Raw genomic sequence first — 12,425 nt, 5'->3', positions numbered from 1 at the left:
GTACATGTGGAAGGAAGCCACATTCCCTTAGTGAGCTGCCCCAACCAAGCTCACTCATAGTCCTTAATTAACACCCCTTCATCCTATTGCATCTCAGATCTATTTGCACTTCTTTCAAGCTAGATGAAGCAAAAAAACATGTAGCCAGAGGACTAGCAGCAATCACCCTGCAGAGATTCAAAAGCAGCCAACAGCTCCTTCATAAAGACAAACTTAGCTTAACTAGCGAAATATGCTGTTCCAGTATTTCTGCCCACAAGTACCTCACCAGGCTGATGTTCTATTCCAGAACAAAAATTACTGGCTTTTTACTCCACACTCTGATAATTATTCTGGAATTTAATGAGTTTTTATTCCAGAGCAGAGTTGCCCATCAGGGAACCATTGCAGCACAGATAACTGCATCAGAATAAGCTGTGGCAGTGTATGAAAGAGAATTTCCCAGCGCAGAAAGCCCAGCATCTCAGAATCCCTGAGATGTTATCTCTGACCTACTTTGCTCAAAGTACCATAGAGATATCTCCACACAGGCATCCAATTATTTGTTGAAATCAACAAGTACTTTTGTGCTACACAGAATTAGTACAAGCTAAAAAAGAGAGAAGAGCAGGATGATAGGTGGAAAGAAGTGTTCTTTCTGTAGCATTTGCAGCACAGGAATTGATTTCACAAACATGCTCATCCAAGCAATGTAGTTCATTCAGTAGACCATCAACTCCCATCAAAGAGTCATTCTTAACTTAAAATCAGCATGCCCATAACAGCAACAAATGAACGGAAAAGAGCAGAATAGTTCTTTAGAAACAGCCCAGCTGTCTCATGCATCCGACACCGCCACATACAAATGTTGTCATTGAAGGGGAAGAAAATGCCAGCCCTGAAGCTGAACACCACAGTTAGAAATGGTCACCAAAACCTAACTACGTACCATGCAAACGGGGTGACTTGAGACACTAAGCACAATCCCAGAGAAGACCACGCCGAAAAAGGACACTTCTGGAGTTCTTATAATATTTTCAAAAGCAACATGCCTAACAAAGGATTTTACAAGGCAATAAAACACTCCACTAGGTAATTAAATTCTCCCAAGCCAGCTTTTGCTAGCTGCATGCTTTATTACAAGGAGAGCTATCCCAAGGGATTAACAAACTTTGTGTTGAATATGACAAACTTTACTATATTTTTCTGGTCTTCTGAAACCTTGTAAAATATTGCAAAGGTTTGAGAGATAAATTTAGAACAAGCTGATTTAAGAAGAATAAGTTCCTAAGTATTCCAGTAAATGGTGTGGTATAATATTACAGGAAGGGTCACTTTTACCTCAAGAGCACAGTAAATCTCACAGTCAGGAAGTCCACTCTGGTGCAAATTGGTGCAAAATTTAGCTCAGTTAGTGCAGTTTTGAAATTTGCTACCATTTAGGGGACAATAATGTCTCTTTCTCTGATTTGTGAAAATTAAAACCTTGATCAACTGACAATACAGGAACCACAGCACCTCTGTACCATAAGATACTACTTCTTAGAGCAGCTCTGTACCTTTGATAAACTATTGAGTGAAAGAGGAAAAATTTCTGATTTGTCTGATTAAAAAATAAACAAACTAGAATTTTGTGCTAAATTAAATTCTTAGGTTGGACTGGAAAGAAATTTCATTTAATCTTTAAAAATTACATCCCAGACCCTGAGAAACAGTAAAGAGAAGGCAATATTACTAATTATTTTAATATTTATTAGAAAAACATAATCAAAATAATACTTTTAGGAAAAAATAATTCTCCTTCTGAAATCACTTATGGTATCCTATCTACTTGCAGAAACAAGATAAAAAAGGCCCATGATTACCAAAACCTTAACATTTAAACAGTGCAATTTCCAGGTTCTAACAACAAATTCTGTAGCTGTAACCAACCAAAAATTTCCACCAACTGCTAACCGGGGGAAAAGACTCTGAAACCTGAACTTCTCAGAGCATGATTAGTTAGTTAGTCCACTAAATACCAACCTTCTCCTTGTTGAAAGATATGACCACCAACTGAAAATGAAACAACAGGGCAGACAAAAAGTACAGCACAGGCAGTATATTGATAGAGAGCCTGAGGAAAAGTATGCACATATCTTTTCAGGGGGCCAGAAAGCATGGGCCATATAAGCACAGAACTAAACAATGCCTGGTTTCCTTAGGATTTATTTCTGATTATTTAAGTCTTTGAAGTCTAACAATACAAAAATGGCTTTAAAATTTTTTTCCCTATGGGTGTGATACTTGAAGTTTCTCTGCCCCTACTGGATTCTGTAATCTTTAATAAGAAAATGGATACATTGTTCAAGCTTGAAATGTTCTTCTGCACCTACTTGCCTATTTTAATGAACCTTGCAGAAATACGGCATCTTTGAAATTATTATATTCAGTATTAGTTGAAATTAGTTGACAGGCTTCAAATTTATCATTAACACTGTCAGGCTTAAGCAAAGTTATGTACAGAGGAATACACAGAGTGGAACCCATTAGTTTTACTTCAGCAGGCACCAAGGCTGAAAACACTTAAAAGAGTCACGGCAGAAGGGACAACCCACTCTTCCTTCCCCACAGCACTGAAAGGGCAGCTAGTTACCTTGCTCCTTCCTGTTAGGCTAGAATTGCAAGGTCTGATGTTTTTATCCCCAAACACAAGTGAAGGATATCAATTATTTACTAAAATATGCAAAACAAGAAGCTTTCTTCTCATTAGCATAGAGTTAACAGGGAGAGCATTATGCTATGACTCGCAGCAAACACACATGCTATAGATGACATTTTTATACCCTGATATATTGTGCTGCTGTTGCTGTTAAGATACGACTCAACCAACGGCGCCTGCTCCTCCGAGTGTTTCGTCCTGCGCGTCCTCGTCCGACTGTCCACATTGGACTGGACCATTAGTGGCTCCTGGCGCTTTTTTTTCTGCTTCTGTTCTAGCAGTGCCCGCTGGAGAAAACACAAAGAAAAGCATCTGTTACTGGACTCCAAACGGTAGCAACCTACAATGAAAAACAGTGGACATCTTTACACCTTCTCTGGTTTTACAGTGGCAGCAGTTGGAGAGTGGGATATTGGGTAACAGGAAATCTTTCCAAAAAACCACGACTAACCCACTGCTAAAACACCTTCTGCTGAAAACAGCAAATAATTAGAATAGATCTTTCTGAGCAGTCCAGCAGCTGTTAGAGCTTGCTTGGAAATAACCCTTGGGAAAACAACAGTTTGAGAATACTGGCTGTGAAGCAACGGGAGGGTAAGCAAGGGCATAAGGCAGAGATGCCAATTTCAGTTTCTGTAAATTAAAAGCAGGTGATTGCAAACTAGAATCAAGTGATAATACTGGACATGAGCCTAATTTAATAGCTATAAAAGATGAACTTTAATTAAACACTTAAATTTCTCAGCTAGACCTGCTGAAAAACAAAACCTTCAGCATTCAGTGGTATCATAGGTAGCTCTCTTTGAGCCCTCTTCCACAACCTTAGATAACTGAACTCTTAATTTTACTTATCTATTATCTTACCATTTGCTTGCTTCTGTACAGTGATAGTTTAGCTTGTACAAAGGAGATGCACTAAAACTTAAGAATAAGAATGGATAGTGGACTCTTTCAGCTCCATAAGTTATGTTGAAGACCTCAACATGACTCCAAAGTAATTAGAATCAAGTACAGGATTATGGTATAAATAGAAGGTATTCGAATTTGAAAATGAGATGCTGGTAGACATGCAAGCTGATAAAACAATGGGAAAAGAAATGTATAGAAAATGATAAAATTAAATGCACACGATTTAACTATAAATATGACAAAGTTTTTTGAGAAGGGCACCACAAGAAAATCAAAGTAAAAGCGGAAACCTCAACTCCCATTAAAACTTGATGGCAGAATTCCCTCAGATTTCATGGAAGAGGTTCTGACTCTCTTTCTTGTAAAAGTCATGTAGTAATACAGTAGCAAAATAGGCAACATAGCACATAGTGCCACTAGGTTACAGCCACAAGGGCTAGACTCATAGAATGACAAGCCAAGTATGTAAAATCTTTGTGGTTAACCTCTGTTGGTTGGCATGGCTGCAAGAACCTTCTGTCCTTTCTGGTCCATCAGTTGGGTAACAAATACATGGTAAGTCAGCTTAAAATGAGTCCAACGCAGTGGAAATGAGAGTCACTCAAACCACAGTCATAAGTCAAATTTTAATGGCAATCAGACTTCTAAATAAACTGTAAACTCCACAGATCTCTCTGTTGCATTTCCCCACTCAGAGGATGCAACTTCCTATCAATTATCAGATACATGAGTCAGTGACTTCATTACTCCAAGATCCATACTTCAGAGAGCAAGAAGGTCCTCCTCCAAAATCTTACCTGCCTGTCAAGCTTCTGCTGACGCAGGCTGCTCCCCTCATCATCCAGAACACTGCAAAGACAAAGGGCACGTAATTGGAACAAATTTATCACTCAAAACAACACTCAACAGCAGTCACTGGAGCAAACCCTTCCAGGAGTTATCCATACACAACTCCCACTATGTTCCATGGAAGTTTGCCTGCCCTAACCCACAAAAGTTGGCTCCAGAGGATCTAAATGCAGTCAATGAAAAATTGAAAAACTCTGACTCACACAAACTTCAACAAAACTATACATTCAGGCAGTTCGAAAAGAAATAAAAAAATCCATGGTCTACAGCTTGGATTCTTCTCCACTGTCTTCTAATGTAAAACACCAATGTATACAGCAATGGGGTTTGATTGAAAATTTGCATATAAAGCATAGAAAAAGTGAGAAGCGTAAGAGAGCTGCTTAGCAACTCAGCAATATTTAAAATTACGTTAGGAAAATTAACTGTCTAATCTTTTGCACACTGAAAACTATAATTTATTCCTGAATATATGAAAAGTCACACTTACTGCCATACACTTCAACATTTACAGGCTGGCAAGATAAACAGCATTGCTCACTGCCATATTTCTTTCTGCTAACTGTTGCTAGTTGGGAGATTAGCTCCTGTGCATTCAATCATTTTCATTAATTAGATGTTAAAGACTGGCATTGAAATCAGAAAGCTATTTTTGTGAAGTATTTTATCAAACTACTGACTACGCTTTATTTTTCAGGAGAACAAAGGTCTCTATTGTAAGAACACTATGGTTAAACATTGAACATAGATAATTAAATCTTTTAAACAGTAATATGTCATCTACAAGGAAAATAGCGCTATAGAACAAAAACAATAGCCTCTTACAAGTAGAGTTCATTTTCTCTTACAATACATTTTTACAAAAGGTTAGTGCCTTCTCTTATAATCACTCTTAACAATCAAATAGAAAATTAAAATCCAGGACAAACAAACCTGGATTCTGACCTACATGCAACCCAACTGTATTGCAATGAAAATTTCATAAAAAATGTGAATCCCATGTATTAACATACACTCTTTAGGAGCCAGTAACATTATGGTAGGGTCGGATAGGACAGTTAATAAAGGCATGCAGAATGCCACCTTTCTAAGGCCAGCATTATCAGAGACATGTAATTAAGCATTCCTGGTAGCATCAGCCTTTTGCAACTTATACTTGGGTTATTTGTTACAAAAGGCTGATGTTCCACAGAATGAAACTATGCTGTTCAAGTACCTCAGGTATGAAATTACACAGTCTCTTGCAGAGGTAATGCATTACCCACAGTCCACAAAAAAAAAAAATTAAAGAAAAAACCCTTCCCACCCACAAACATGTTCTGATTTACGTCAAGCATTCTTAATTTGATAAATTACAGAAACAAGTTATAAAAAGAAGACATACATTCCTCCATAGTATACAGTATCAGGTTTTCACAAGAGTGCTTCACTACAACTGCAATACTTATTAGCTGCACTGCTAGAAAATAAAACTACCCTAATGGATATCTTTGGTCAAACAACTGCGTAAAAGATGCCCAAGTATAAAGTTTCAGGCTTAATGGCCTGAACAAATCCTTCTCGTTTCAGACAATGCTTGATAAAAAGCCAAAACCATGTAATGATGCTAATAAAGAACAGAAGAACTGCAGAGGCAGCAATGCATATACCATCCTGGCACAACACACGGAATAAGGGAGCAGGGAAATGTTCTTTGTGTGGTTCTAAACCTTACCTGTGACTCCCTGGGAAGCCACAACAAGGTAAATTCAGGTTCAGGTAAAAAGGCACAGCTCCTTCAATTCTCTTTATGTCCAACCTTGGCATGGTAAACATGGCAGTTTAAATAATACAACAGCAAACCCCAATCAGGGGAATGGTGTGATTTGCATTGATTCAGCATTCCACGAATGCAAAGCAACTATCAGACAGAAGAGAGGACAGCCAAAAAAGAATAAAACTCCATCCAAACACTATGGATGCAGTGACGCTATAACACCTCTCCACCTGCCCTTCTACTGCAAGACACTGCTTTTCAAGTCTCTGAATATATGCAATCAAAGCTGAGACTAAGAACAGTGTGCTTTGAAAACCAGATGACAAGCTCGTCTGGAACTTCCAGGTCCTTCATTCTCCCATTTCGTATTTTATAAAGTTCTGGGTAGTTTTCACAATCCTGTTGTAAATATGCAATGACAAGCCTTGCATTATTTAAGCTTAACATCCAACAACTAAAATGGAACTCCAGCTTTCTTCAATGACAGTGAGGTTCAACAGAATAGTTACTTCAACAGTCCTCTCCCCCTCCAGGTTACTGGACTTGTATGAGCATGCCTTGCTCCCCCCAGCCAGCCACATCACTCTTCCAAATCCTTCACAGTGTAATTTTAAAAAGGCCTCATTACCACCAACTCTGTCTCTTTTAGAAGTTACTCAATGCCAGTATCACTGAAAAGTTGTAATTCTGTCCTTTTCTGACGCCTAAATAATGCTTATGCAACTCCAAATACAAAGAGGATTCAATTTAGTCTATATATTCTTCTGCTGTAATAACACAGCACTCCAGTTTGAGACTGTAATTTGTCAATATTTTCTGCAGAAGTAGTGGACCTTGGAGTTGCTGATTAGCAGCCAACATTTCACTTTCCCTGATTTTCAATAGAAAAACTCTCCTAAGACTGGGTGACGTCCAAGATATGCCATTAAGGGACATCAGGGCTTAAATACATGCATGCATAAATAAGTGAGTAAATAAATAATATAAGCTCTGTTTCCGTAGCAATTCCATCAGGTTCTCACTCTATCTGCCTTGAAAAACATCTGCAGAAGAATCTGAGATGGAAGTGTGCAAGCACCACTGACCCTTTTTCTCACACTTCAGTGAGTCCTTGCAGAAGGATTTAGCAGATCATCTTGCCACAGCATCTGGCAGTCCATACATTCTGTCAGATGCTCCAGGGTCTAAGAACTGAAATCCAAAAAACTTACCCTTTTCTTTCATTGGAAAACACAAAAGTGTAGGAGCAGATGCACAGCCTTTGCCCTTCCTGGTCTTTCAAAAAAAGCAGAATTCAACTGCTCATCCCCATGGAAGAGTTGTACACTTCTGGTGAGGACCCAGCCTGTCCTGCCCAGTTTTGGAAGTGGTCATAGTTTTGTTGCTCTGAGGTCCAAATAACTGGGATGGTCAGAGAGTAAAGGCCCAGTACAGAGGAAAAACTGACTAGAAATGGCAGGAAAGACGGCAAGAAATAATGTCATAGAGAGGCTGTTAGAACAATTCTGCCTACATGTTTGATGGGATGCTAGAAAATCCCAGGAGTAGCATGAAACTCTGTCAGTCTTAATAGAGAAATATAACTTTATAATTCATGAAAATTGAATTATTGAAGAGCATGCATACATATTAGCAATCTGCACAGCATGCTGAAGTATCCTGAAGATCCAGTAAGGTTCATTTTTACTCCTATTTGATCAAGTACCGTGCCTGGTACCTTGGCTACGGCTTTGACCCATTTAAAACAGAAAGTCATTTGACACTATATATAATATTGTAAACAGCACTTCAGCTCTGCAGTAATATTCTAGTTCAAATCCTGTTGACAAATCAGAGCTTGTATATATTTCCTCGCAGATCATTATTCAGGGAAAATCCATCCATCCATCTATATCAAACTTGAACAATCCATCCATTACAGTTTACTGGATGTTGGGCTTAAGAAGTCAAGCCTATAGCTCTGTATGGTAAAGATTCAAATTAGCAGCCTGGACCAAGGCACACAGAGACTTAAGCATTATATTTAGATACTATTATTTTCAAATTTTAAATACAACACCCCATTCAAATATCCCCACCTCCTGTTTTCTAAAAGGAAATACATTAAATGAACATTCACCTTTGTGTCAAAGTATTACTTTTCATACTACCTCTTTAAGATACAAAATCTATTTTACTGAAACAGTTTCAACATTAAATTCAATCTACAGAAAAATAGTCAGGCCTATTATACTGCTGCATGTCATAACGAAGATAAAAATATACACAAAAATTTTAGTATTCTCAGTTTTTCATAACCTCTATTCCTTAGAAATCATTTAGAGAAAAACCCAAGACCTATCAGGTTTTAAGGATGAAACTTCATGATTACATGAAGCTCCACAATTTACTGCTGAGATGAAGGCAGAAGATTCTGCAAGTCAACATCTTGCTACATTTTACTGTAATTCCACATGGACTGATTTCAATTTAAATAAAATCTGAAAAGCCTTAATTCAAATAACACATTTCACAGCAAGTACTTTCCTTCACTCTTTGAACAAGCAAATGCTTTCATTTCAGTAAGCCTTTGCAAGAAAAAAGAATTAAGAAAAAACATTTTTAATTAGAATGTCCAAGATGCATGTAGTCCCTGATTTTATTTTATTTTGTTTTTTTTAAAAGAAAAAGTCTGACACAGTAAAACAGCTCTATTGTTTCTGCCTGACAAAGAAGGTAATGCTTTTGTTCCTTCCTGACACTGCTTCATAAAGGAACATTTTCCATGACAATAACGTTTTTACCAGGACAAAGGTCCAAAGTCTTACCTAGCACATCTCTGCAGCCCAGCACTAATTCAACCAAGAAGCATAACTGGTCACACAAGCAGACACATCCTACCACTACTTTCATACACTGTTTAAGAAATGTCACTTGCATTTTCTCTTTTTGCTACTTCATGACAATACATTACTAATGGCAGAACCCAAAAGCTCTATGTGAAATCAGGGACCTTTGCACAAGCAAAGTGAATGCACATAATTAGGGAAAATTCCTTAGGCAAACAGTTCCATTATGAAAAGATGAGGAATTGGATAAGAAAATGTTCCTCCCATTTAGAACACTGAACCAGAAGCAATGGAAAATTAAAGGAGATATTTTCATCTCGAGTTTCTTCTGCCATATTGTCAATTGCCATTCAAAACCAAAGGATGATCAAACCAGACAGAAAGAAAAATACACCAGACCAATCTTCAAGATCACTCAAATCTTTCTGATGCACTCCTGTTCTGAAGAAAGCTGTGTCAAGAGAAACAGGTTCTGGGATCTTTTAGAGCATGACTGACTCAAAAGCACAAGAATGGGTGTAATGTGCCATTTGAACATTACAGTCTCCAAAAACACATGAAATAAAATTCCTGTAAAGAGATAGCACTTGGCTTACTGGATACCATCTGTCATATTCACCCAATTACACTTCTCTGTAATCTCTATAAAGTCTCTGTAGTTCCATAAAACCCAACTGCTCTGGATAATGTTACTGTTAAGTCCTTAGGAACGAGCTTTCCCACAGCACTGATGAAATGCTACTGTAAAAGCCCATTAAAGGGTCAGAGACCTGCAGGTTGGAGTCATGCTCCAGAGGGAATGGCACACAGTTAGGTTCTTCAAACAAGTGAAATTCAATGAATTCCTCACCAGTGAAGTCTGCTAAAATGCCAGCACCTGCAAGTCCCCACATAAAATAAGATCTGCTGCCCCATGTACACCATAAACTGAGCTCACCAGAAACCACTTGGGAGAAACATTATATCAGACACACAGCCTAATCAAAGACTTAAAAATGAAAAAAATCGCTCTGGAAGACTGCAAGGGCTCCCCTCATGCTAGGAATCATCAAGGCTTTCTAACCCCAAAGCAGTTCCTCAGCCATCCAATTTAGAGTAAAACCTGCAGCACTATCTTTATGGTAAAATGAGTAACTGCTTTCCTGGGCCATCTAAGCAAGGAAAAGTCTGGTCATTGAGGAGCAGCCCAAGGACATTCAATCTTAGTTTGCCCTTCAACTGCCAACAGCAGCAACAGCAGCTCTTGGATTTCTCCCACGCCATATTCACAGGGCAGAAAGGGCAACAGCCTGCCCTCACTGGTCGCCTACCAGTCACCACTGAACTGAGCAGGGAGGTACAGACACCAGGAACTGCTGCAGAAACAGAGACTGCATTTTTTATGGGAATCTTCAGAGGAATAAAGTGTTTCACTGTGAATCTCACATGATAAATGAAAGCATGCCTGTCCAGGAACACAGCATCGCCTCCTCTGCCTGTGCAGCTGTTCCGAAGACCCTTAAAAAGACTAAAAAGGATAAAGCAAATGAATAGGGGGGAAAAGGCAGGAATGTGAACGCAGATATTTGTATGAGAATTATCAGCACCAAGTCAGCCACAAAACAGAAGATGCAGAGGATCACACACTGTGACAATGATCCAAATGGCACTAAAAGTAATGCCTGCAGGGCAGATGGCTGATAGCACAGACTGCATTTGCAGTTGCACAAATAATTACAGAACCAAATGCTCTATTTTCTTTTCAAATTCTGGATGGCAAACTAGCTTAAAAATCAGCAAATTAATGAGACCTTCCTGAAAGGTTTTTGGTCCTATTTGCTTCAGTAAGGTTTATCTAAATGTCCTTTGTACATTAAGATCTATGACACTCATTATGTCTGGCAACAGTTCTGCAGATTAACTGAGAGCAAATGTAACAACAGGAACACATTCATATTTTTGTTTCTTAATTCCATGTAGATAATTGTTAAGATTAACTCCAGCCAAATCCTCAGCATGGCCACAAAATTGTCAGGGATCAGGTTAGGAAAGCTAAAGCCCTGATAGAATTAAATCTGGCCATAGATGTCAAGGGCAACAACACAAGCTTCCATCAGTGATAAAATGAAGACTAGATAAAATGTGGACCCTCTCCAGAAGGAAATGGAAGACCTGCTTACCAGGGACATGAAGAAGTCTGAGGTACTTAATGACTTTTTTGACTCAGTCTTCACCAGCAAATGCTCCAACCACACCACCTGGGTTGTGGAATGCAAAGGCGGGGACTGGGAAAATGAAGCATTTCACTGTAGGAGAAGATAAGGTTCAAGATCATCTAAGGAACCTGAAGTCCATGGGACCTGATGAGATACATCTGTGGGCCCTGAGGGAACTGGCAGAGGGAGTGGCTAAGTCATTATCCATCCTATTTGAGAAGTCATGGCAGTCCAGTGAAGTTCCCACTGACTGGAAAAGGGGAAACATTATCCCCATTTTTAAACAGGAAATAAGGAGGACTCGGGGAACTACAGTCCAGTCAGTCTCATCTCTCTCCACCTGGCAAAGTCATGGAGCACATCCTCCTGGAAACTGTGCAAAGGCATGTGGAAAATAAGCAGATGACTGGTGACAGCCAACATGGCTTCAGTAAGGGCAAATCATGCCTGGCAAATCTGGTGGCCTGCTATGACAGGGCTCACAGCACTGGCAGATGAGGGAAGAGAAACAGACATCGTCTTCCTGAAGTTTTGGAAAATATTTGACACAGTCCTGCACAATGTCCTTGTCTCTAAACTGGAGAGGCATGGATTTGACAGAGGGAGCACTTGGTGGATAAGGAATTGGCTGGATTCTTCCTTGTGAGGGTAGTGAGGCACTGGAACAGGTTGCCCAGAGAAGTTGTGGATGCCCCACCCCTGGAAGCGTCCAAGAACAGGCTGGATGGGACTTTGAGCAACCTGGTCTAGTGGAAGATATCCATGTCCAAGGCAGGGGAGCTAGAACTCTTTAAGGTCCCTTCCAACCCAAACCATTCTATGACTCTATAACAGCATTTTTCCTCTGTTTTAATTAAAAGAGTACATCAAACTAGATCTCCAATTTTTATGACTTTAGGTATATGAAACCAATAGAAACTGTAGAAATCAAGTCTTCTAAATGTTTCACTTAGACCAAGTTTTTTAAAAAACCATCATAGTCAGGTAAAAATATATTGTAAGATAGGTCTATTACAGGATATATACAACCAGACACTGAGCAAGAGCAAATAACCCAAGAAACTCTCAGTGCTGAAGGGAACAACAGGAGCTCTGCAGATACTTCAGATATGTTTTGCAGTAATGAGATACAGCTTTGAATTAAATTAAAACAAAACTGCAGTCATTGTGAAAAAGAAACTACTGTTTAGCATCTGAAATGTCTAAGC

General features: G+C 39.0%; 1 protein-coding gene across 5 annotated transcripts in view; it reads right to left on the bottom strand.

The window, feature by feature from the left end:
* TUB (TUB bipartite transcription factor) overlaps positions 1–12,425 on the bottom strand; it is a 154,990-nt gene that overhangs the window by 46,911 nt on the left and 95,654 nt on the right. For all 5 annotated transcript variants that reach the window (XM_051804254.1, XM_051804253.1, XM_051804255.1 and 2 more), the window contains exons 2-3: positions 4,387–4,438; positions 2,805–2,967 (exon numbers count right to left, since the gene is read on the bottom strand). In XM_051804254.1, the coding sequence (XP_051660214.1) occupies positions 2,805–2,967; positions 4,387–4,438 (215 nt within the window). The remainder of the gene's footprint in view (positions 1–2,804; positions 2,968–4,386; positions 4,439–12,425) is intronic.

Source organism: Manacus candei, unplaced genomic scaffold, assembly GCF_025592945.1.
Source record: "Manacus candei isolate 608988 ecotype Guabito, Panama unplaced genomic scaffold, ASM2559294v1 h1tg000060l, whole genome shotgun sequence".
NCBI lineage: Eukaryota > Metazoa > Chordata > Aves > Passeriformes > Pipridae > Manacus > Manacus candei.
The sequence above is the reverse complement of the archived record's forward strand: the minus strand, read 5'-3'. Positions and strand labels throughout refer to the sequence as shown.